The sequence below is a fragment of the Phyllostomus hastatus genome, unplaced genomic scaffold (assembly GCF_019186645.2).
Source record: "Phyllostomus hastatus isolate PE091 unplaced genomic scaffold, TTU_PhHast_1.1 phas_contig_80, whole genome shotgun sequence".
Lineage (NCBI taxonomy): Eukaryota > Metazoa > Chordata > Mammalia > Chiroptera > Phyllostomidae > Phyllostomus > Phyllostomus hastatus.
This window is the reverse complement of record NW_025333960.1, coordinates 49608039-49633818: the sequence shown is the minus strand read 5'-3', so window position 1 is coordinate 49633818 and position 25780 is coordinate 49608039. Positions and strand designations below refer to the sequence as shown.

At 52.4% G+C, this 25780-nt stretch overlaps 1 protein-coding gene and 1 pseudogene across 1 annotated transcript in view; both read left to right on the top strand.

Annotated features, from left to right (window-relative positions):
• The first annotated feature begins 3602 nt into the window (after positions 1-3602).
• Positions 3603-25780, top strand: part of KDSR (3-ketodihydrosphingosine reductase) — a 28641-nt gene continuing 6463 nt past the window's right edge. Inside the window, exons 1-7 of the mRNA XM_045849823.1 lie at positions 3603-3920; positions 6919-7008; positions 10297-10353; positions 11731-11796; positions 11982-12077; positions 19075-19266; positions 22753-22836. Coding sequence (XP_045705779.1) covers positions 3813-3920; positions 6919-7008; positions 10297-10353; positions 11731-11796; positions 11982-12077; positions 19075-19266; positions 22753-22836 — 693 coding nt within the window. The 5' untranslated portion in view covers positions 3603-3812. The remainder of the gene's footprint in view (positions 3921-6918; positions 7009-10296; positions 10354-11730; positions 11797-11981; positions 12078-19074; positions 19267-22752; positions 22837-25780) is intronic.
• Positions 7922-8689, top strand: LOC123826306 (annotated as a pseudogene).

The window sequence follows — 25780 nt, the reverse complement described above, 5'->3', positions numbered from 1 at the left end:
AAACCACTTCTGACTCATTCAATCAGTTACAGCACCTTCTCCACACACAGCACAAATATTTTCTTGTGTTTCAGCTGCGCTTTTACCTTTCTTGAAATAATAAAGCATAATAGGCCAAAAAATGTTGCATATTTTCTTCCATCTTCAATATTAAAATGACTATACAAAAATTCACCAATTTTGATAAAAAATTTTTTTTAATGCACGCTGGTAGGGCAGGTGTCCGACAGAATTAATGAAGTTGTTTCGAATAAAGAGAATTAAGCGCTGTTAGAGCCTTCTTACAGAAAAAAGCAAGTGAACTTTTGGGCCAACCCAATAATACTATTAAAGGACTAAGTCAGAAGATACTGCACCAATTTGGGCCTCTGAATTATGTTTCTTCAGACCTAGAAGTGTATTTTACAGCCCATAGTCTCCGACGGTGCTCTAAGAGATGTCACACGAAATGGACACAGTATGTTGCAAATCATCCTCCGAGCAAGGGTCTAATAGTTGACACAGGTGGTTGGAACCACAGGGGAAGATAAAGGCAGGAAGGGCTGATGCACACGCCTTGCTGGATGTGCGCTCACACTCAGGGGGAAGGGGGCCAAGGGAAGGCCCCACTAGGTAGATTCCTCTACCTTCTGGGGGGGATTTGGAGGAGAAGGATGCTGGAATGACTGTATAGTTCTCGCAACTATACACGAGTATAGTCTCCGTATCGTCTCCATTTTCTGTTTTTTTGAGCTGATGGAGTGAGCGGTGGAGCGCTGTCCCGGTCTTACCGGTGAGGTTGCCGTGCTGACATCGGTGGTCAGAGCTACAGGGAGATTGAGTAAAGAGCCTCCTCCCCAAATTAGGCATCTGTTTAACTGTGGGAGCGCTTGGAATAAAGACCAGGGAATGGCCTGTGAGTCAAGAATCTGGCCCAAAGAGGTCTGGCCTATTATGTCTTTGAAGATTTTATTCGTTCTCGTTTTTAGAGAGGAGGAGGAGGAGGGAAGGCAAAGAGGGAGAGAAACCCCAGGGATACATCAGTTGCCTCTCCCACGCCCCCAAATGAGGATCTGGCCCACAACCCAGGCATGTGCCCTGACTGGGAATTGAACTGCGACCTTTCTGTTCCCAGGCCAACACCCTGAACCACACCAGTGAGGGCTGCTGGCCTTTGTCTTTGGCTTCCACGAAGTAATCTGTGTCACCCCTGACAGAAATGTCTTTGTTTAGATGAGGTCTGAACAGGACAGAAAGACCAACTGTGTGGTGTACGTGGAAGCTGAGTATCTTGTATTATCAGTTGCCCTAGAGACCGAGTTCAGCCATGTGGGCAGTCCATCAATCACACCTACATAATAAAGCCCCATCACACAGAGGTTTTTACATAATGAGAACCTCTGGACACCAGATGAGCTTCCCTGCTTGGCAAGGCTCCATGCACAGTGTCACACACCAGCAATGGGACGGTCACAGCGCCCTCACTCCACAGGAGGGGCCGAAGCGTTGCTTTTACAGCCCTGCAGACTTCGGCCCATTCACTTTTCCCTGTAGCCGACTTTGCCACAAGCCATAGCCATAAGAATAACAGTTCTCAGTGAGTGCAGCGCGGCCTTGTAGAGACTCATCCACACAGAAGGTGGTCTGGGAACCCCTCCAACTTCAAACTGGTGTCAGAAGGCTCGGGGCCTGTGTCCTCAAACCTTGCAGTTTGGCTAACTCTGGGCAATAAATTAGTAAAGAAGAAAAACTCAGAACCTTTGCGCCTTAGTATTTCTAAAAATAACAACAAAAAAGAAAAGCAAGCAAACAAAACTATGTGCCTTATGCAAGTCAGAATTACAATGAATCATCGCTTCACACCCACTAGGAAGGCTGTAATTAAAAAACGTGATTAAGTGCCGCAGAGGATATGGAGAAAGGGGAATCCTCACACATCGTCGGTGGGAATGGACGATGGCACAGCTGCTTTGGAAACCAGTCTGGCAGTCCTGGGGAAACACAGAGTCAACCATAAGGTTGTCCGCATCAGAATGGTCAAACCTGTAGACAACTGTTATAAAAAAAATTTTATTTGAGGATAAGCCTGGAAACAAGATCTCAACACACGGAGATCCCGAGAAATGCCCGTGTGCAGCTGCTGTGTGCGTTTGGAAGTAAGGAACATGAGCTGAAGGTGGGAGAAAGCAAGGTGGGGATTGGGTGGCAGCATAGTTAATAAGATTATGTGTTCTCTTGAGGTCACACTTTAGAAGGAGGGGTCTAAAGAGATCATTTCAAAGGTGTGTAAACCTGGATGCACAGAAACAATAAAGTTTGCTTAAGGCAAAGGTAAGCCTTTTCCTACAGAAGTTGCTGGGGGTGACGCCTGCCCAGTTAGGAAACCATGACCGGATCACCGGGTGAGGTTACTCTCCGCAGAACCCCGTCCCGGCCACCAGATCCAGGGTCTAAACCCAAAATACATGAAAACATACGTCCCCAGAAAAACTTGTATGCGGAGGTTCGCAGAGGCATTATTTATAAAAGCCCCGACGTGGGAACGAACAGCCGAAATGTCCATCAGCTAGTGACTGGATAAATGAAATGCGTTGTATCCACACAGTGGAATCTCATTGGATGATGGAAACAATACAGTGGCGGGTGGCTGGGTTGCTTAGTCCATACACCAAGGTTGAGGCCCAGTCAGGGCACCGCCAAGAATCAACCAATGAAGTCGTACATAAGTGGAACAACAAATCAATGTCTTTCTCCCCCTTCCTCTAAAATTAATAAAAAACATTTTTAAGTCGGTGGATGCCGGCACACGGTACAGCATGGCTGAGCCCTGAGAACACCATGCCGAGGGAATGAAAGAAGGCAGACACAGCAGGCTGTGGCGTGTGCGATCCCACCTCCAGGAAACACCCACAACAAGCAAACCTGCCGAGACAGGAAGAGGGAATGGGTAGGGACTGCCAGCGGGGATAGGATTGGGGGGCAAGGGGGTGTGATGAAATGTTCTAAACTGCGGCGGGCGCGGGGCTGGGGGAGGGGGTTCTGCTCAACTCTTGAGAGCACTCAAGTCCAAGTACTGTGCACTTAAAATCGGGATGTGAATTAGATCTCAAGCTTTTCCTCATATTAATTTAAATCCTGCCTTGGTCAAAACAAAACAAAATAAAACCAAAGCAACTGTGTTCAACGACATCGAGTTATCTGAGTGATTCTGGAAGTGCCACATCCAGGTTTTCCCGTGCCTCCGAGGAGCGACCGCGGGCTGTGACCGTTTACGCCCAGAGACTAGGAAATGGAGGCCGAGGTTTCGTTTTGATGCCAGGCCTTCCAGGCACCGGCGCGGTCCGGTGGCCGCACAGCCCGCCAGGTCGTCCCGCACACAGCCTCCGGCCGGGCAGGCGGGCCCCCGGGTTCGGCGACACCCGGCGACTGGGCGGAACCGCACGACCGGAGCGGGCCCGACGCCCCGACGCGCGGTCGGAGGGTCCGGAAACCAGTTCTCCGCGGTCCTAAGACGCACCCGCGACACGAACCAACGATGTCACCGCGCCCACGCAGTGGCGCTCGGGTGGCGCCGCCGGGGGCAGAGGGGGAGGAAGGGGCGGGCTGAGGGCCCCGAGGGGAGGCTGCAGGGCCCGGCCGGACGCCGGGCACTAGAGACCCGGCCCCGCATCCCCGCGGGTGGCACCGCCCCGCGGCGGTCGCGCCCTCTGCCGGCTCCGCCTCTTCCCCTCGGCCACCGCCCCGCCCGGAACCCAAACGCCGGCTCCTGCTGCGCGGCCGCGCGTGATCGCCTGCGCCGCCGGCCCCCAGGCCCAGGCCCGGCCCGCCGAGCGATGCTGCTGCTCGTGGCCACCTGCGTCGTGGCGTTCGTGCTGCTGCTGTACATGCTGTCCCCGCTCATCAGCCCCAAGCCCCTCGCGCTGCCCGGGGCGCATGTGGTGGTGAGTGGCTCCCCGTGCGCGCGCCCCAGCCCCGGCCGGCTCGGCCGCCCGGAGCCCGCCCCCTGGCCGCGGGGCCGCCACCGCCCCTTCTCCAAAGGAGGGTCACCAGCCTTCATGCACCCCGGCACTGTCCCCGCGGAGGGCCTCGGGGACCCGTCCTGCCCTCCGCGGCTGCTGGCTCTTCCCGGCGGGTGCTCCGGGGGGCTCGCGAGCCGCTCGCCCATCCCAGGCGCATCCCCGGGTGGTGGCTGTTTTTGTCCTCGGTGTTCCCGATGAGTCACCTGAGGAACAGAGAGGCTGAGAAACTTTGTCAAGGACACCGCGGTCGGTGACGGCTCGGGGTGATGAGGCGGGGAACAGAGTCCCAGCCGCGGGGACCGGCCGAGGCGGCCCCGCAGCTGGGAGATGGCTGGTGCGAGGGGCAGACAGCTGTTGCCAAAGGCATCTAGGGAGTGACTCACGGGGGGAAAATTGGTCCGAGGCCAGTGGGCCCGGAGCCCTGGCTGGATGTAGGCGCTGGGACGCTTCTGCCCGGTCTACACTGCTCATCTGTCTCCGAGCTCAGCCTGGGGTCCCAGGGCGGTCCTGTGCCCCCGTGTCAGAGTCAGAGGGATGAGCCCAGCCACCTGGCAGATGCTTTAGGAATGAGGGGATGTGCACGGGCTTGCTTTGTTTCTTCCTGGAGGATCACGTCTTCAAAGGCCCCCTTTCTGCAGGTGTAGCACCTGTCTTCAACCGAGCCAGAACACCTCCCTACCTGCGCCTGGCACCGTGCTGTTGGCGGTGGCTCTGAATGCCGCCTCCCTGAGGCACACTGAGGCCGGAGGTTATGAGTAAAAGGACAGTTGGTTACTAACCAACCCTCCTGGTACCCGAGGTGACACACTTGAGCGTCCCCACTGGGGTGTGATGGGACAGGACGGCCATTCCTTTTAGCGTGCTTGAAATCTGGACAAGCAGGCAAGAGGAGCCAAATGCTGCAGTCACGCTGAACCGGGAAGGTGTCCCGTCCACGCACAGGACAACTTCTGCCGCAAAAGCAGGGCTTTAAAAGTTGGCTTCTGTCACAGCTTATGCTTGCAGAGCGTAACTTGGTAAAAGGTAACGCCAGAAGCAGTGGAGAATTTTGAGTCAGTTGTTGAGGAGAGTGTTTCCCTTGACCTTGACTCTGGTCTTGCCAGCCCCATCAGGCCGCCCGTCGCAGGTGGGTAAGACGGCAGAGGTGCCTGGGATTGACCGGGGTGGGGTTCTTATTTTCACCGAGTTTTCAGACGCCCTTATAAACAATGCGAGGATGATGTGGGTGACTCCCATGGAGTCACTACCTGCCGTCTTTGTTGACGCCATAGGAGGCGTGAAGGTGTGATTGTGTTTCCTGAGATTTGTTCGGGCCAGACCAGGCGGTGTGAGGAGGGGCAGCTGACGTGTAGAGTGCCTGCTTCTGTGGAGGTGTGAATGGACTGGGTCGTAACTGTTTGTTGTTCGTTTCTGTTATCGCCCTGACTACCTTGTGGATGTGTTACAGGGGGTGTGCTTATTTAGATCAGTTGGTTTTTAAAAAGCTGTTTCATTGACCCCAGGACTGGAAAATCAAGTTCTCCTTTCTTGAGGATGGTTGGCAGCAACACTCCCTGCCACGCTCCCCGCCTTTCGCCCTCAGTAGGAGGGTTGGGGAGTGATCAAAGAGTTGGTCCCATCTACACAGTATTTCCAATGAACATAGTAAGAGGGAATGGGAGAGGAAGGAAGTTAATCCTTAGTGTCCCGCATCTGGGCTCGGTTTACCAATGGTCAGGCAACTCCATACCGATTCACCATTTCTCTAAGTCATTGTGCAAATCTCATATTTGCTTGTAGCGTTCAGAATAACACAGCCCAGAGATGGCTAACCCTTAGATGTCTGCTGAGGGTTGGGTGACTTGCCAGGAAGGCTGGTTTCCCGTGAACCGTGACCCAAAAGCTGACGTCTTGCTCTTGTTCTTCTGGAAGAATCTTAGAAGCGATCGGGTGGAGCAGTTCTTTGATGTGCAGACTAGCTCGTTTGGGTGACGCTGTGGTTGGACGTTTATGTAACTCACGAAGTGATCCCCCAGTAATCCCCGTACCCGCCTGGCACCATGCACTGTTACTATGGCAGCATTGACTGTACTCCGTGCGCTGGGCTCTGCATCCCCGTGACTGCTGTGTAACCCCCAGCCTGTACTCCTCAACCCCTTCCCCTTCACACCCATCCACCCAACCCGCCCTCCCCACCGACAACCATAGGTTTATTTTCCCTGTATCTGTGTCTGTTCCTGTTCTGTGTGTTCGTTTATATTGTTCTTCTTAATGTAGTGGTTTAGATTCCACATATGAGTGAAATCATATTGTTTGTCTTTCTCTGACTGGCTTATTTCACTGAGCATAATACCCTCGAGGTCCATCCATGCTGTTGCAAATGGGAAGACTCCCTTCTTTTTTAGGGCTGAGTAATGTTTCATGGCAGACATGCACCACAGCTTTACCCACTTGCCTGTTGATGAGTGCTTAGGACTAATGTATTATTAATTAGCTAGACTAAGGGTACCACTTTCTCTCCAGTGAACTCAGGAAAGTACTTGTAGATGCGCTGTGTACAGCTCAGCGCCAGGGACAGTGACAGATTGCAGCAGAGCCTGGAGAAGTGACAGTAGTTATAGAACTACTTTTTTAAAAAAAAACATCAATGGTTTAGAGAGTGGGAGCATTTAAGAGAGGGAGAGAAACATCAGTGTGTGGTTGCCTCTCGTGTGCTCCCTACTGGGGACCTGGCCTGCAACCCAGGCATGGCCCCTGACTGGGAATTGAACCTGTGACCCTTTGACTCACAGGCCGGAGTTCAGCCACTGAGCCACACCAGCCAGGGCTCAGACCTACCTCTTCTGTTGGCTCTTAGAGCCCGTGATAATCATGTTAAGTACACTTCCCTCAGAAGGGTGACGCCAAGTGCTCAGGAGCCTTTTCGTGTTTTTGCTTCCAGGTCACCGGAGGCTCCAGCGGCATCGGAAAGTGCATCGCTATCGAGTGCTACAAACAGGGAGCGTTCATAACTCTGGTTGCCCGGAACGAGGTGAGTCGGCGCTCACGGCCCGAGAGGCTGCCCAAACGGCCCGGTTTGACGCCAGCACTGGGAGTCTCTGGGTCGAGGCGACATTCCCGAACCACTGGTTGTTTCTGCTGTTATTCAGGACAGTTTCTTGGCCGAAGACAGATCAGCTCCCCTAAAATGTATTTAGTGCCAGCCACCGTTAGGGGACCCTGTAGACGCTGGTGACCTTGAACCAGGAGCGGCCGAGAGGAAGTTGAGTGGCCGGCCGCCTGGCTGGAAGTAGGAGGCTCTGGAGGGCCCTCCCCGCGCCCGAGGTGGGAGGGGATGGCGGAGGTGACACTGAGTCCTGAAGGACGGGCTCAGGACCGGAGGCAGGTCTTCAGGGAAGCCACACGCCAGAGGAATATCACCCTTCCCGGCAACGTGGCAGAACGTGTGTTCTTCTGTGTTCAGTTTACACAAGCTCTGCCATTCTTGTTATTCGGGGTCTGTTGTTTTTTTCAAAGTTGCCTCCGTGGCCCTGCATTTACGGGGTCTCTGGCAAGTCCTCTTGCTCCATGGGGGGCGGGGGAAGTGACCAGGGTGGAACCGTCCGCTGCTGGTGTCCTGTGCCCGGCGCGGCTGGCTTCAGCGGGCACTCAGACAGCTCTGCTGGATGAGGGCATGAGGGGGACGACGGAGGGAATGGGGACGCAGCGTGGCCTCGGTGCTTGGGGACCCGGGCACCCCCACGCGGAGGGAGGGCAGGAACGGGATCACCATCACCGGCGAGCACGGCTCTGTGGGAACCGCTGGCTGTGGGGTGCTTCGGGGCACACGTTTAAATGAGGGTACAGGACTCAGCCTGGACGTCCACATTTTCTTTTTCAAATCAAGAAGGGCAGAATTAGACCTTTTCCTAGATTGGGCTGGTTGGCTCTCCTTGCAGAAAAGCATGAGTGTGGACTCGGCTTCTCCCCAAAGCCTGCCCTGCCCTGAAGCACCCAGTTCTCGGGAACCTTCACCAGCGCCTGAGGTTTGTGAGCCTGAGGAAAACCATGCATCCTTGCCAGTGTCATCTGCTGAGACACTCCACACACAGACTGGCCCAGCCCTGTACACTCAGTGAGAGATTTCAGAGACAGGCGTATCTCAGCCTCCAGCAGATGCAGGAACTTTCCAACGTCCTGAACCTCAGCCACAAACAGATTAAGACCCGGTTCCAGAACCAGAGAATGAAATGTAAGAGGCGGCAGAAGTACAACCGGCCGAAGAATAGCAACCGTTGAACTCAGATGAGCTCAGCAACTAACTACAGAGTACCTGGGCTTCTCTTCCTGTCATCACCAGGCGTGTCTGGTGAATGCTTCTGGAAACCTTCCAGTGTGGGGCAACCAGACCTGCAGTGACCTCTCTTGCAGCAACCATTCCCGGAACAGCCCATCTTGGAACGAACCTTCCTGGAATAGTCGGACCTGGTGCCTCCCAGGCCTAGAACAGCCAGGCCTGGGCCAATCAGGTCTATAGTCATGGAGAGGAATCCCTGCAGCTCCAGATCCAGTTCCAGCAAACTCCCATCGGTGATTTAGAGGTCACCTTGGAAACCGCTGGGGAAAGCTATGATGCAACACTGCAAACCCCTGTGTATTATACCACCCAGCGAACCATGGATCTATTCCCAGATTACTCCATGAATATGCAGCCTGACTCCACAGACATCTAGTCCTGAGCCTTCAGTGTGACAACAGGTGTATTCAGTCTCCATTTGGCAGTGGTCATAGCTCTCCTAGGATTTTTCAGCGTGTCTCTGCCTTCACATTATGCTGCTTCTCATTATGCCAATTTGGAGCGGTGGGGGTGAGGTGCGCAGAGTCTAATGAGAGACTTCCGTAGCCTTGCGGCTAGAGACACGTAAGATATCTCTGACTGTAGATAAATATAATACTATTTTGAATCACTCTGGGGTGTAGAATCTCAAACTCAAGAGTAGAAATGAAAAGTACAAAGATGTGTGATAGAAGATCATTTGTGTTTTCTGGGATTGGGAGGCCTGTTAAAAACCCCAGCTCAGGCGAATGGGTAAGCTGCAATATACTTACCTGATTTCCTCTGCCCCTTTTGCCGTTTTACCACGCACCCCAATTCATTACTCAAGTATTTGTGATAGATGTTCTGTATTCCGCTGTGTCATCAGATTACCAGTTTCGCTGGTTGGTTTATGAGTTTAAATGCAAATAAATAAAACACCTATTTTCCCATTAAAAAAAAAGAAAGAAAGAAAGGCAGAATTAGCGACCTTGTACTTATACGCTGACTTCTCTCCCAGTGTGTTTGCTTTGCGCTGACAGCACCTCACGGGGACGGAAACACAGCTTTGATAGAGAGGTGTTTTGTGAGGGTGAAACAGTGCCCATCTTGGACACGGGGCAGATGGAAAAGGGGGCGGGCGGCCCCGTGTTGTGGGTGCTCACAGGCCCCCTGTGTGGTCCTGGGAGGGGCGGGAGGTGAGGACCCCACGCCTCTGGCATCCGGGAGTCCTTTACTTTGTCACGTGATGTTTTTTAATTCCGATTTGGGCAAAGTCAGGCGGTGTCTCTCTTTATTAGTAGAACAGCGTTATTTTTGTCATAGACGCATTCACGTTTAGGAAACCTCTGTGTCTTTCTGGAGGATGGCCCTCCTTCTTTGTGCGGTTCTGCTGTCGTGATGTATTTGAACTACATCTCTTGTAGAGCAAACTAAGACAGGGTAGGTCGATATTTGTCTCCTTGAACGTGCGTGAAACGAGCAAAATCGAGGCCCTGGAAGAATGGCTGTCACCTGGATAGCTTTGCTTGTCTGAAGAGCATCTTCTAGAGCAGCCAGGCACAGGTTTGCCCCGTCCGCCTAAAGAGTGACTCGCTTTGGGGGCAGAGGAGGAAGATATCGGGCGACCCCTTGGCGTGGAATCGCGTGCACTCTGATTGCATATCCCTGTGGTTGTTCTTGTCTTATATCAACTAAAAAAATCTCAGATCTAACTATGGATTAGACCTGATAGGGCAACCCTCAGCGATTAGTACCGTTGATTGGGAGCTGGCAGTTCATTTATTTTCCTGTTACCTTCCCATGCCACGATCTTAAAAACCTGCCGTCACGAAGCCCTGACGTGTGACACACTCTGTAGCTCCTTTCCTTCAGAGACCGGCCCGTCGCCGTGCGACGGGGGTGCTGCCTTCTGTGTTTCCCAGAATCCAGTGCAGACACTGACCACGGCCTTTGCTCTCCCGTCGAACGGGCAAGCAGACGCACGGCCAGTTGCCAGAACTAACTGTTCTCTCTTGCTTTCAGGACAGGCTGCTGCAAGCCAAGAAGGAAATCGAAAAGCACTCTATCAATGATAAACAGGTAAGATCACCGTCCCCGTGATGCCTTTGCTGTATGCATCGACGCCGTCGCACAAAGGACAGGAAGGGTGACTTCAACTCTGAATGGTTTGTTAAAAGAGACGAGATTTTCCTGATTGTCAGATACCTGTGAGGCTGTTTTTAAGAAGGTGAAATCGTTTTGAATTGTCTGGAACTTCAGGTTATGACGGAAAACACAGACTCGAACGCACACAGATGATCTGACAACAGAATGCTTCACTAGAAAGCTATTTTATTTCAGTTCTTTATTTTAATCCACTTTAGAGCCACACTTAAGGAAAAGGGGGCCTTGAAAAACACTTTTGGGTGATGGAATTGTTTGATAGATGAAATGTTGTATGTATGTACACGTATTGGTACACCATGTGATTTGTTATTACACGCATCGCCCAGCTTAGACACGGGACTGGCCAGGGCCCCAAGGCCCCTCTGCGAGCGCCCCCCCCCCCCGTCAGCTCGCCCTGTGTGTCACCCCTAGAGGGACCCCTCCTAGGTTTTGTGTTGACCCTCTTTTTGCTTTTCTCTATATGAGCCACCTGAGCTACATAATTTATGTATAATTTGTGTATTGTTTATGTAACTTACAATTCTTTTAAATAACACTTGAGATAGAATTTATATGCGATGAACCACACCCATTTAAAGACGTACACACTTGTGAAACCACCGCCGACTTCCAGACACAGAGCATCTCCAGCGCCCCCCAGAGCCGGCCCTCGCCCCTGCAGGCCATCCCTGCCTCCCCTCGCGGCTGCACGTGGTGGTCCACCTGCCTTCTGTCACTTAGATTAGTGGCACAGTGGAGCATTTTTACATTTATTTCTGTGTCCAGCCTTACTGAGGTATAATTGACAAATAATAATTATATGTACTTCAAGTGTCTGACGTGACAATTGAATACACGTTCACACTGTAAAATGATCACCACAGTCAATTCTGTTAACACACCCAGCACCTCGCATAGCTGTGTGTGTGTGTGTGTGTGTGTGTGTGTGTGTGGTGGGAACAGTTAAGACCCACTCTCAGTGTATTTCACGTATACAGTAGGTCGGTATTAGTCATGACAGACCCCGTGTTCTATGTCAGGTCCCGGAACTCGGTCAGCTTGGACCTGGGAGTCTGTGCCCTCTGGCCCACATTTCTCTCGCGTGTGCTCAAAATAGTTTTCTACAAAAACTGGGTAGAAAATTCAGAGTCTGCTCATTGCATTGTCAACAGATTTGCAGCAATGCAGTTGGTGTACCCAGAGTGGGACTCCTTATCTTTTGGAAAGCATTGTCCTTAATTAGAAAAAAATAAACAAAAACTCGTTTCGGAGACCTGTGTGGCTTTGATCGCTCTCGCCCCCTTCTGACAGGTGGTGCTCTGTATATCAGTCGACGTCTCCCAAGACTACAGCCAAGTGGAAAATGTCATAAAACAAGTAAGAGGCTGGGCTACTGAACCCACCTGCCTTTTGGTGTTCCCCCCATTCCGCTGTGTGGCCGGGAACCGGGACATCTTCCTGGCGGGTTCAGTGGTTGTATGGATTTTACGTATTGGCATCGCCTGGCTCCTAAGGAGTCCTCCTTCCTCCCTGTCCTTGTCCACCCCGCTCACCTTTCCCAGGCGCAGGAGAAACTGGGCCCGGTGGACATGCTCGTGAACTGTGCCGGCATGTCGCTTTCAGGGAAGTTTGAAGACCTTGAAGTCGGGACTTTTGAAGTAAGTGAAAATCCGGTTTTTGCTCAGGGGGGCAGCCAATACACACTACAAGCTGAACCAGGCCTGGGGCAGGGGCTTTACGAACGACAAAGATGAAAGTGTTCAGGTTGCGTAGAAGCTTTGGAAGAGTAGACAGGGAGGAGGCTGTGTAAGCTTTTGGTCCCGGTGCCCTGACTGTCCAGCCTCTTAAGGGTTTAGATGGGTCTCTGGACCTGGGTGTCGCCGGGTGTGAAATGGGAATGGACCCTTCGGTCTGGCCCAGGAGACCCTGACGGAACCCTGAGGCAGTACCTGTGAGAGGGAGCTCCGTGAGCCAAGGGACGCTGGGTTTCAGTGTCAAGTGTCCGTATTCCTAACACGGAAAAGCCAAGAAGTTGAGGAACAGACTCCTTATTTAAGAGTTCTGAAGTCAGAATAAAAAGAGCAGGCGTCGTATTTATGGTTACATTTTTACGCAGGCATGCCGTGGAACCTCTCTTGGTCATTTATTTCAGCCCATTCTTCGGAAACGGACATCAGATTGGAAATCTTTTAAGTGCCAAACCCTTTTTTTAGCTGACATTGCACCAGCCCTCTTTTCCCTAATGTTCTCCCGAGCCTTCATCACGGTGCGCCAGCCCGTGCAGGGAAACCACGCCCGCTTTGGAGAAGGAGCCAGCGGCAGCGGCGGTTTACACACCTCGCTTCTGGTGGGCGGTGGGCGAGCCCCGTGGGCTCCGATTCACAGCCAAGTCCAAGTCCAAGTCCAGGTCGGGGGATCCCAGACGTAATACGCGCAGGGTGGTGCCCTGCCTGGGGCTCCAGAGTCTTACGGCTCCTCTATCAACTAGGCAGAAAGACAGACAACCAGTCCACTTCTGTCTGTGCGTGACCCAAGGGGAATTTGGGAGATTATGTCGGTAGCTGCGTGAAGAATCAGTGAGGGGCAGGGAATGGCTATAGCAGCCATCGCAGCAGGAAATGGTGGCAGAGGGACCTCAGAGGTGGCTTCACAAGAGGAGTGTGTGTGTGTGTGTGTGTGTGCGCGCGTGCATGTGCACACGCACACGTGTGTGAGAGAGAGATGACAAGCAGGGACAATCAGCAGACTTTCCCTGACGCAGTGTGGGGGGCAGAGAGGACAGCGGGGTTCCTGGTTGCAGGGTTGCAGTAGGTGCACGCACAGTTGTAAAGCTAGGGCCTTGGGGAGCGGGACGGGTCTGCCTGGGGACGGAGGAGTCGGGGTGGTCTACATTTGTGTGTCCGTGGAAGTCGGGAGGTCGCTGAGTGGAGGGATGTGTTGTGGGGGGTGTCACCGAGAGCAGGGACAGCGGACACTAAGTGCACGGCCCCGGGGGTGGGGGGAGGCCTGTGCGTGGTGTCAGTGACGAGGAGCAGTGCGAAGCAGGTGAGACGGAGGGAGAAGGAAAATCAGCATAATGTGAAGCTTGTAAAACACTTAAAAATGCACAATTCTAATCTTGAAAAAAGCAACAACTGTGCTCTCAAATTTCTATCTCCTGCTCAGTTTCCTTTCCTTCCGTCCCTCCCTTTTTTCCTTCCTTCCTTCTTTCCTTCCTTCCTCCCTCCCTCTCCTCCCCCTCTCTCATTTAAAAATAACACACCAAGCACAACCGATTTCTTGTCCGCACACCAGCACCTTTCCGCCCCTGCGGGCGCCCGTGTGACTCTTTGCTGCTCTCTGTCCCCAGCAGGCACAGCAGAACAAATGTGGACTTTGGCATCAGGCTAGACCAGCTTGACCCCTTAGGTCTAATGGTTTCTGTTCTGATCATTTGGTGGCTGTGTGATCGCAGATAGATCATCCTTTCTCCTCCGGCCCCAGCTCCCATCTCTGTACTGGATAGACAGCCCCCAGAGCTGTGAGGATTAGATAATATAATGTGTGCACGACACCCAGCCCATGTTACTTGCTTAGGAAATACCAGTGTCATGAGCCCTGGCTGGTATAGCTCAGTGGATTGAGCATGGGCCTGTGAAGCAAAGGGTCGCAGGTTTGATTCCTAGTCAGGGCGCATGCCTGGGTTGCAGGTCAGGTCCCCAGTAGGGGGTGTGCAAGAGGCAACCACACACTGATGTTTTTCACCCTCTCTTTCTCCTTCCCTTCCTCTCTCTCTAAAAATAAAATAAATAAACCTAAAAAAATACTAATGTCCTTCCCCTGGTAAACACGCAACCCACAAATACTTGTGAAAGTCTCTCCTGAGTCCAGCGTTGTTCTGGGTCCTGAGGGAGGTGGAGAGCAAGAGAATAAAGTCTGGGCCCTGGTGAGGAGGGCAGAGCCCACAGGAGCAAACAGACAACAGCGTGATTGCAGACTGGGGTATGTGGTGTGGGGAAAGTAAAAGGGGCTCGGCCTGGTGGTGTGGAGGGAGACCCAGCCTGGGGGCTCTGAGACCTGGAGGAGGGGGGCGGCCAGAGAAGAGACCTCAGATGGAAGAGCCTGCAGCTGCGTGGCTGCAGGTGGGAGGAGCTCTGCAAAGCCCAGCAGCCTCCAGCAGGCCCACGTGGCTGCAGCATCCCTGAGGGTGGGTGGAGCAGAGCACAGCCGGGTCTGCTGGGGCCTTGAGGGCCACCCAGAGCAGGATGGAGTTTAGTCTGAAACCTCCCAAGAGGTGTAAGCTGGCAAGGCAGTCGGGCTCTCCTGCTGCGTCAGGGAGACTTCCAGGAGCTCTTGGGGTGGTTGAGGGAAGAAGTGGTGTTGGAAAGTGGATGGGGGTAGAATATTGGGCGACCAAGGAGTGTGGAGTTGCAAGAGTGGGGGACAGGTCAGCGCAGGGGCTCAAGCAGCTGATAGTGGGTGCTGGAAGAGGCCCCGCCCACAGTGAGAACTGGTAACAGTCCTAAAAAGGAAGGACCGTTACCCCCAAGCTTGGGGCCTCCAGTCCAGCCTGACGCTGGGAGACCCTCTCTGCCCACCCTCCTCTGGCTGCCCCCATGGAGGCCTCAGGGACCCGGCACCTCCCGAGGCCCCTCTCCCCTCTGGGGTGCAGTCACTTGCTTTGTTCTAGTCAGACCCAGGGATCCTCAGGGAGCCCTGTTGGAACACACCTCTGGTGCGTGTTCCAAAGCTAAGAGTTCATGTTCGTGCAAAACAAATTCTGTCGCAGTTGCTTTTGTTTGGCCTCTTGTTTTCAGTCTTCATCATACTGAAATTCACGTGCCCATAGAGCGCCTGTGCACCGTTCCCAGCCCACGTCCTCACTGCACAGGGCGGGCTGGGGTGGGGGACGGTGGGAGGAAGCGAGCATACCCTGTGTGAGCCCACAGACAGCCAAGCTCCAGAAACCAGTGCCTGGCATCTTTGGACTCTGCCCCGGGCGCCTCTGCGTCTGCTCCCTGCAATAAGCCCTAGTCACGACCAGCACAACGCTGGGCAGAGTCCGGCGAGGCCTTCCCGTGAATCACAAACCTGGAGGTGAACTTGGGGACCTCCCACGCACTTCCTTCTCTTCATCGTCCTGTATTTTTTTTTAAGATTTTTAAAAAATTTATTTGTAGACAGAGGGGAAGGGAGGGAGAGAGAGGGAGAGAAATGTCAATGTGTGGTTGTCTCTCCTGCACTCCCTACGGGGGACCTGGCCCACAACCCAGGCATGTGCCCTGACTGGGAGCTGACTGGGATGCGAACTGGTGACCCTTTGGTTGGTAGACCGGCGCTCAATCCACTGAGCCACACCAGCCAGGGTCATCGTCCTTTTTGATGCCTTTCTTTGCGGTGTCTTGGAGCTGTGTCTTGGGTTCTCTCCACCTGTGGATATTGAGCTGATTTACATTTTTGGTTGGGATTCCGTTGACTGTAGGTCCACTTAGGGAGAATTGACATCTTAACCATATTGTCTTCTAACCCGTGGAGACGGCCTAGACCTCCCCTTGGTTAGGCTTTCTTTCGTTTCAGCGAAGTTTCGTAGTTATCTCAGCGCACGGGTCTTGCACGTTGCTTTTTGGTATTTCATAGTTTTTGATTCTGGAATGGTATAAATTTTATCTTTTAACATTCCGGTTTCTGGCTGTTCATTGCTCACACAGTGAAGGACAATTGAGTTTTGGATATTGATCTTGCAACCTAGCCAAACTCAATTACAATTCCAGTGTTCTCTGGATTTCCGACTCTGAAGGTCACGTCCCCTGCGACCGTTTTGTGGGTCATGTCGTCTTCCGGACAGCCTTGTTGCTCTGCCGGAACTTCCGGCGGGCACAGTTTTGGGTGGCAGTGTTGAGAACAGGCATTCCTGTCTTGCCCCTGATCTGAGGGAGAGCACACTCAGTCTTGACCATTTACGCAGGCTGGTAGCTGTGGTTTTGTTTTTGTGGTTTTGGTTAATGCCCTTTGTCGAGCAGAAGAAATCCCCTTCTATTTCTAGTTCGACGAAGAGTGTTTGTAAAATAAGGAATGGATGTTGAATTTTGTCCAATGCTTTTTCTGCATCTGTGGGGGTGATCGGACATTAGTTTCCACATGTTAAACCAACCTTGCATTCCCGGGATGCATCCCACTTGGTTGTGCTGTCTTATTTCTATGTTCTTGAGGGATAGTTTCCTTTCTCGTGATGTTATTTTCTCGTTTTGGAATAAGGGGTAATGCCAGCCTCGTGGGATGAGTGGGGGAGTGTTCTCTTCCCACCAGTTTTCTGGAAGAGTTTGTATAGAATTGGTATTGTTCTTTCTTAAATGTTGGGTGGAATTCTTTGTGGGGCGATTTATTTATGCCTTTAATTCTGTTTCTTTAATAAATCGATGGCTACATGGGTATGTTCTTTTTGAGTGGCTTGTGGTACCTGTGTCTTTCAGGGAACTTGTCTCTTTCATCTAAGTCGTTGAATTTGTTGGCACGGTGTTACTCACTGTATTCCGTTATTGTCCTTCTCGTTTCTATCGAGTTTGTAGTGTCACCTCTCTCACTCTGGGGACTGATAATCTGTCCTCGCCCTTTCCCGGCCAGCGTGACTGGACGTTTATCAATTTTATTGATTTTTCTCAATAACCAGCTTTTGGTTTATGATTTTTCTATTGTTTTTTTTTCTGTTTCCTATTTCATTTATTCCCTCTGTTATTTTCATTGTCTCCTTTTTTCTGCTTGCTTCTGTTTTAATTTGCTCTTCTTTTCATAGTTTCTTCAGGTGGAAGCTGAGATCATTGACTGGAGGCCTTTCGCCGTCTCAGCCCCACTGTCACAGAAGGTGTTTCCACTTGCGTTCAGTTAAACTATTTTATAATTTCCCTCATCATTTCTGCTTTGCCACTTGGGTTATTTAAAAGTGTGTTATTTAGTTTCCAAATATTTGAGTGTTTTTTCAGAAATCTTTCTCTTCATTGATTTCCAGTTTCATTCCATTGGGGTCAGCGAACATACTTGGTATGACTTGAATGAATCTTTTCACATTTATTGAGACTCAGTTTAGGGTCCAGAATATGGTCTACCCTGCAGCCTTTCCGTGGGCACCTGAAAAGCGCACCGGTAACATCGTTCAGATCTCCTGTGTCCTTGCTGGTGTTGTGTCTCCTTGTTCTGCCGACTACGGAAAAAGAGATATCGAAATCTCCGATTATAATTGTGAACTTGCCTATCTGACTGTCTTTGCAAACAAACTCTTAGTCGAAACTCTTGTCTTTCAGCCGCGTGCCCCCCACTCCTGCCCCCAGAGGGCCTTGGGTCTCCTGGGGGTTCTGGGCTGCATGCTTTTTAGCTTCTCTACTCCTTGCCTAGCATTCGGCTTTCTGCTGAGCTAGTTATCTGTCACTTGTGCTTCTGTTCCTCAGCTTTCAAACTATCACTGCTGGTATTTTCTTTCCTATTTCCTCTGCTCTTTTGGATGCTTTAAAAAAATATATAGATTTTTACTGAAGTTGTAGTGGAGGGTTCTGAAGGGGCTGAGGGTGACCCTGGGATGCAGTGCGTCATCTCTTTTCAAATACCGTTTTAGAGAATTGTTATTACTAAAACTGTATAACAGTATTAAAAGATGTTTGGGGAGGAGGGAGTGGGAATCCCAGCATCCTAACACAGTCACATAGAATTTTCTGCTTCTTTGTTTTTATGCCTGCGCACGTAGGCTTTTATTTCCTATTTGAAATAGTTACAGTCACAGTGTGAATTCATCATCTGCCCTCGACTTTTTTTAAACGTACAGAGTAACGATTCCCCCCTCCTGATGTTTCTGGTCATTATTTCTAAAAGTGATCTAACATTCTATTGAGTTAACAAGTCACGATGGATTCAAAGTTCCCCCAATGAAGTGTTTGGCTTCACATGGCGGTTGATCTAATATTTTTACAACGCCTTTAACGTAAGTACATTTCAGTGCACGTGGTCTTAGATTTTCAAGTGAAGATGTAAGGTGTTTAAGAATTCCCAGGAAGAGGGGAAAGTATACTGTGGGTACTTAGGTAAGATCTTACCCACTGTAATATAAAAGCCAACACTTACCGAGTACTGACTCTGGGTCAGGGGCTGTGCTAGCACCGGACCTGGGTTCCCTCTTGTAACCCTCGCAGCAGCCCTGTGGGAGAATCCCGTTATGAGAGAATACCGTGTTTCCCGCTGCCCAGGGCTTTCTTGCGGATCGTCACATGGGCAGTAAACGGTAGGGCCGAGGCTCCGAACCACAGTCCAGGCTGTCGGGGCACCGTCCTGGGCTCTCTGCGGTCTGTCTTGAGCTTAGAACTAAAGGGCTGGACCTGTTCGGAAGCTCATTTCTCACACTGCCTTCCCAAAAGTATTACCTGCAGGGAGAAAACGAGTTTGGACCCATTTTCAGCAAAGACGTAGCTGTGGTCACCGTGAGAACGCAAGACCGGATTTCAAATAACAGATCCTGAGCATCGCAGCTCAGTTACAGGGTCCTTTTCTTGTTCGTTTGTTTGTTTGTTCATTGGTTCATTCACTCGTCCATTCAACGAGTCAGCCAAGCTCCCGCCTGGAGAGCAGACCGCATGCCCGGGAGCGTGTGCAGCCTTGTGGCTTTGACCTTCCGCGTGGCCCCTCTGTTCCCTGCAGAAACTGATGAGCGTCAACTACCTGGGCAGCGTGTACGCCAGCCGAGCGGTCATCACCACCATGAAGGAGCGCCGGGTGGGCAGGATCGTCTTCCTGTCCTCCCAGGCGGGGCAGGTGGGACTCTTCGGCTTCACCGCCTACTCCCCGTCCAAGTTCGCCATCAGGGGCTTAGCGGAAGCGCTGCAGATGGAGGTGAGCCCCACACGCGGTTTTCTGCTTCTTCCCGTCAGCACAGCAAACGTTCCCCCTTTCGCTGGTCGCGCCTTCACACACGTCGTTACAAACTACAGATTTGTAAACTTGACATTCGTGAAAGAGCGCTGGCTCCGTGCCCAGCCGCACCTTGCAATTACAACGTTAACATTTTTATTGCATAAAATGATGATAGTTGCGATGAGCAAAATGGCTGTGGGGTTTTTGCTTGCTTAATTGAGTGCACGAAGTACGACTAAGGTCTCCATTCCATCATGGGTCTGATACCGTGTGAGCCTGTGTAGTAAGGTTGACCAGATATTTCATTCTCTAATGGTGTTTCTTGAACAAACAGACCTGCCCTTCTGACTGGCTAATACAGTGAGCGTGTGTTTGAGGGCAGAGCTGAAGCTGTCTCGCTGTGAGCTTTTGGACACGTCATTGAACTTGCTCTCGGTTTACTTCTCTGTAAAATGGGAGGGTTGGACTAAAAAACAATCATTTGATTCTCCTAATACTTACATTCAGTTTCTTAAAGAAATATTGATCAGAGTGATGGCTTTTTATTTTCACAGTTGCTAGAACCTTTTGTGGCAGAGGGGGAGGTTAAGGTTGGTGTCGGAGGGAGTGGCTTGCGGCGATGTGACCGTCTTGGGCCTCGGCTGTGCGGAGTCGGCTCCCGCGGGCCTGTCACGCGGGAATGCTTACAGCCCTGCACGCAGACCTGTCCGAAGTCGCACACTGAAAAAGGCAAGGCAGACTTTTACTGCTGCCATAGGTGCAGAGACGTAACACTGCAGCCTGATGTTAAAGACCCAGAGGACAATTCACTGGGACCAGCCCTCTTGTAGTTACTGTGTGATTTGAGAATCCCATTTAACGACTTCAGTCAAGGGTTGGAACATTATTTCTCTGTCACCGTCCAAATAGTAATATTTTAGCCTTCGAGGGCTCGGTGGTTTCTGTCATAACTACTCAAGCCTCCTGTGGGGAGCAGAGGGAGGAGAAGCAGACTGTGGACAGGTGAGCAGGGAACCAGGTGGCGGAGTCCTGGCTGTGAATTCTCAGGGACACAAGTGCTGATTGCTGGGGTCAGCAGTGACGTAGCACACTCAGGTGACGCCAGACTGACCTCATTTCCTTTTCTGCTAGGGTTGCGGGATTCATCGATGAAAGGAGAGTACAGAGATAGTTTAATGTATTTAGATTTTTAGCACAGTATCTGACCCAGAATTTCAGGAGACTGGAAGCTCCGTGAGAGCAAGGGTTCTGTCTGGTTTGCTCACATCCGTACGCTTTCGCCTTAGGACAATGCCAGCACATCGCCGTAACTCAGGAGGTGTGTGTCGGATGAATGAGTGAAGTGGTTGGCTTCCCGGCCACTGGGAGGTATCCAGGCAGAGGCTGAGAGAGTCGCTCGGCTTCCTGATTGTGGACAGGATACCGCATCCAAAAAGGGGCAGGACGGGTCTCTCCCAGCCCTGCTCGTCTGTGCCCACGCCAGGAAAAAGCTGTTCTGAAACCCCGTTTTGCTTATTTGGAAGCCCAGCCAAAACCTTGAGTCTGGGGAGCTCGAGAAACGCGGCTTTGAAACTCTGTCTTCCGTTGGCTGATGGGCCACAGTCCGTGCTGTTGGGCAGCCTGTCTGAGCTGTCGGCATCGGGCTCTGTAGGGTCTGACGGCTGCTCGTTGGCTTTCCCTGATTAAGTTTCCCCACGGAGGTGAGGCCTGGCTTGAGTGGATTGAGAGCTGGCCTGCGGACCGAAAGGTCGCTGGTTCGATTCCCAGTCAGGTCACATGCCTGGCTTGTGGGCCAGGTCCCCAGCTGGGAGCGTGTGAGAGGCAACCAATGGATGTGGCTCTCACATACTGTTGTTTCTCTTCCTCTCTTTCTCCCTCCCTTCCCCTCTCTCTAAAAAAAAAAGTAAACAAATAAAATCTAAAGAAGTAATGATTGCGGTGACATTGGTTAGCAAAATTACGTAGGTTTCAAGTGCACAGTTCTAGGGTACATCATCTGTCTATTGCATTGTGTGTTTCCACCCAAAGTCAACTCTTCTTCCGTCACCGTATTTTTGACCCCTTTTACCCTTTACTACCCCCGCCCCTTCCCTCTGGCGACCACCATACTGTTGTCTGGGGGCGGTTTTGTTCGTCTTGTTCGTCCACGTGTTGCTTTCAGTTTTCTGTCCCACAAGCGAGTTCCCTGGTCTGTGCGCAAGGCCGTGGGAGACGGTTTTTTTAAAATCGCTCTCTCAAAAACAAGTGGAAGAGAGCTTGCTTGCTCATCAATCTCCCCTCCCCGCCTGGCCTGAATCCAGAGCCATTCGTGGCCATAGCTGGGCTCTGTAGCTGCGTACCCGGTCCGTGCTGAGGGAGCTCCCACGCCCTGGGTGCCCTGGGCGCCCTGGGGTCCCGCTGACACAGGCGCCCCCTCTGCACTTGCTTGGCCCAGACGGCTGCCGGGAAACCCGCTGTCCACACGGTCCTCTGGGGACTTACGGCTCCTCCCACGGGCTGCAGGACCGGCCCGAGGAGGGACCCAGGGAGAAAAGGGCTCTGTGATGGGAAGGGACCCTGGGAGGCGCTCCAAGGCTGCTGCCCTGGGCGGTCCTGCTGTGTTCGTTCAGCCTCCGTAAGACCCACAGTGGGCGGACCTGCCCTCAGCTGCCTGTCCACTTCCAAGTCAGCCAGGGTGGTGGCAGAGGCTCGGATGGGGTGGACCCTCACCTGCAGAGTCGCTGAGCATCCAGGTCGAGCAGGGCTTTGGGGAGGTGTGCCCCACCAGACCAGCGGGAGAGTCTTCTGGAATCGGGGAGGGTGTGCGTGTGAGGGGAAGTTTGGGGGCAGGGCAGTGAGGTAAGAGGGCCCAGGAAGGGGCTCTTCCACACCGCCCGCGGGGCCAGGTGGGTTCCAGGTGCGAGGGAGCCGTGCGGAGACGCTGGACAGCGCTTCTGCCTATAAAGGGGGGGTGCGGTGGGGAGGGGTCTGAACGACGTCAGCACACCTCGTGGACGAGCTCTGCGCAACCAGAGTTTCGGAAGCGGCGTGGGGAAAACACGTCTGCAGCCTGCTGGCGGAGCAGCAGGCCTAGGCCACTCCCTGCCCTGAGCCCAGCTCCTGAGCAGCGGGCGGCGCGGCCGAGGGGACCCGTTGAGTGTCGTCCCTTTGTCACTTTCGTCACTGGCAGCAGCAGGAGCGGGGAACAGGTGTCTGCGTGGGGACCAGCTGTCTTCTGGAGTGGCAGTTGGAATGAGCCTTCGACTTTATGTCTGAATGAGCTTCCTGGGGAGGCCTTTCCTGGCTCCGTGGGCGGTGCTCTCACTCCTGGGGATCAGCCTGGGCCACCTCGGAGAGAAGCAGGCAGGCTTTGGTCCCGTACTCGGCCTGGCACCCCCTCAGGCTGACAGGGGGGGCGGGGCAGGGTCGGACATGTTGCAGTTGTGTCTTGTTTACTGAGGTGCAGCTGTCGTTTCTGAAATGCAGGTGAAGCCCTACAATGTCTACGTCACGGTCGCCTACCCGCCCGACACAGACACACCTGGGTTTGCAGAAGAAAACAAGACAAAGGTGAGTGTCCCCGCCTCTGTGCTCTGGCCCAAGTCTTGAACGGCGCCAACGCCGTTCCTGATTTTCTCCTTCCACACTCCAGCCTGCAGGCGTTTGCGTCAGTCAGAAAGCTGAATGCCTTTCAGTTAACAGGCTAGCCACAGGCCTGTGTTGAACTTTCTGGAACGTTCATTTGACATCTTGGAGAATGCAGCCACATTTTCAAAGGCCTTGAGTGTTGCTAATGGTCGTTGCAGCCTTGTCGAATTAACAAGGTATCTTCTTTGTGACGGAGCGTGCAGCCTGTATTTGTAACTAATGAGATGGTATTCTTTAGAAATCACATTCTTCTGAACTTCAAGACCTGGTTGCTGTTCCACTGTCTCCCTGTGGAGGTCTAATGGGCACCTCAGACCCTGGCACTTCCGAACGGGACTTTTGATTCCCTCTCAATCCCCCTCGTTATTTTCCTCTCGTTGTCTGGCGCCCAGCGCTCACCCAGCAGCGCAGGCTACCAGCTGGAAGCCAGCTGGGTTCTCCCTCTGGGCTCCCCTGTCAGAACATATCCGGACTTTGACCTGTTTACTTGTGTATTGTTAACTGCATGTGACACTACCACTCTAGCAGCGACAGCCACTGATATCTTTGCCTAAAGGTACTTTACCAGCTTCAAACTGGTCTGCCTGCTTCCGTTCATCCGCTCTGGGGTCTGTTCTTTATAGAGTCGTTGGCAGCCTTTTTAAAGTTTGAGCCAGGTCTTGCCACTCCCCTGTGTAAAACCTGCCTGTGATTAAAAAAAAAAAAAAAAGGCCAAACACCTCTTGGGCCACACCGTCCACGGAATGTTCTAGAATGGTGAAAATGTGCTGATTCACTCTCTTCACATTGTGGCTTTGGAGCACCGGAAATGTGGTGAGTGGGGTTGAGAAATTGAATTTTCAGTTGTATTTACTGTTACCCAACCCCAAGTTAAAATTAAATAGAGCGTGTTGGCGGTGGTGGTCATCGTGCCCGGAGGAGAATCCGGAGGCCTTGCGTACGGTCCCCAGGGTCTGGGCCGCGGCCGCCCACCTGCCTGCAGCATCCCCTCCTCCTCCTCCCACGCTCAGTTCCACCGGCGCCTGGCCTGTCGTCACCCGTGGGTGTCTCTCTTGCCGTCCCCTCTGGGTGTTCGAACGGCTCCGGCTCCCTCCCTTGGTTCTTCCCAGCTCTGTCCAGCGGTCACTTCCCTGACGCTCTGCATCTCGGATGGCACCCCTCTCCTGGGGTGGCCTCCACCCTCTGGCCTCACATTTCCTCCAGGGTGCGTGTCGCCCCTGGACACCGCGCACAGCAGCTGCCAGTGGTCCAGAGCGGAACGCAGAGCTTTGCGTTGTGTCCGAAGGGACCTCCTCTGTGCCTTGCTGCGTGGCAGCCGCTCCGAGCAGACGAACCCGGCGGGGAGGAAAGGAATCAGTCAGAACCCGCCACCTTGAACTGGCATTGCTCGTGTTTCTTCTGGTCTGTAAGGAGGCTCGGGGTGCATCCCCACCGCATAAACGTGGGCGCTTGGGCTCCGTGGGCCGTATATTTGCAGAAAGATGTTTGTGATTTAGAGGCTTTTTTCCTATTGATTTCTCTCCGGCTCTGCCTCTTTTAAAATGACTACTATTTCAAAGGAGTAAATTTAAGCCAAATGTCTGTCGCAGAGTAAGCGGGGAATCTGCTAAGCAGATTTGCAGCATTTGGTAAGCAGCCTTTTAGTTTGAAGCCAACGCTGACAAAGGGTGGTGATTTCCCTGTGAAGATGTGATTTTGATGTTAAGTTGGGGGTTTTTTTCCCCCACCGCTAAAATGTTGGGCTGACAGACTTCTTAGGGAAAATCAAATCCTATGCTGGCCTGTGGCGCCCATAGGGGGCGCCATCGTGCTTTTAAATCTAATGTGTGTCTAATGCCGCGTGGTTATGCCAGCCTTGTGGCCCGGAAGAATGAATCGTGGCACCTTCAAAGGGGCCTTTCTCTTAATTCAGGTTTATCAAGAAATACTGGGCTTTAAGGAAGTCCTCTGCTTTCCTATTTTAAGAAGATACATGCTGTTTTTCATTTTAATTCTTTTCAGCCGGCACAGTAAATAAAATTTACAGCTTTGTGCGGTGGAAGGCTTCAGTTTTGAAACTTCTAACGAACTCCCTTCTAAAGAATTTTTGAGTGTGCGTGCGCATCCCCACAAAGGAGATTTTTTTTAAGACTGGGGGGAGAAGAAGACCCTGTCCGCAGAGAATTTAGGAGGTAAATTGTAAACACACAGGCAGCTACAATACACAGGAAGGCAGAAATGTTCGAAGATGAGGTTACTGCCGGTTACGAATTCACAGAAGCTTTTTGGCCTCTGTGACAGTGGGGATGGCCAGTTAACAAGAGGCTAGGATGTGGGGTTCTCGTGTCCCCGACCCAGTACCAAGCACACAGCCGCAAGAGGGACCGGCCACTCCATATTTTATCTTCCAGTCTCCTTGTGGCCTCTTAAGAAACCGCTGCCGTGTTGAGTGGCGCTGTGGCGGTCCCTGCTCGGGACCTCCGCTCTGCCCGGGGGTCAGTGTCCTGCCAGCCTGGAGAACCATGACACCTGAGATGCAGGCCCATGAGCAGACTGGCCCGGGGCGCCCGGTCTGGGCTCTGAGGAAACCGCACCGGTCAGGCGTCTGGCCCGCGGTGAGGGTTCAGGAGGGGAGGTTGCTGGTCTCTCATAGCCCTGGTGTGTTCTCACTCAAGCTCTGATGGTCCTCGCTGGGAGCCGAGACCCCCCAGAGGTCCTACAGAGAGTGGCCAGGGCCACTCTCTCTCTCTGGGTTCAGGTTCTGGGCTGAATTTTGTACAGTGACCAGGTAGGAACTGATGGAGAATCCAGATGGACCTAACTCCAAAAACAGGAACCTACTCAAAAGTAGAAAACTGAACTTAGGTCTAAACAGGGGGGGTGCAAG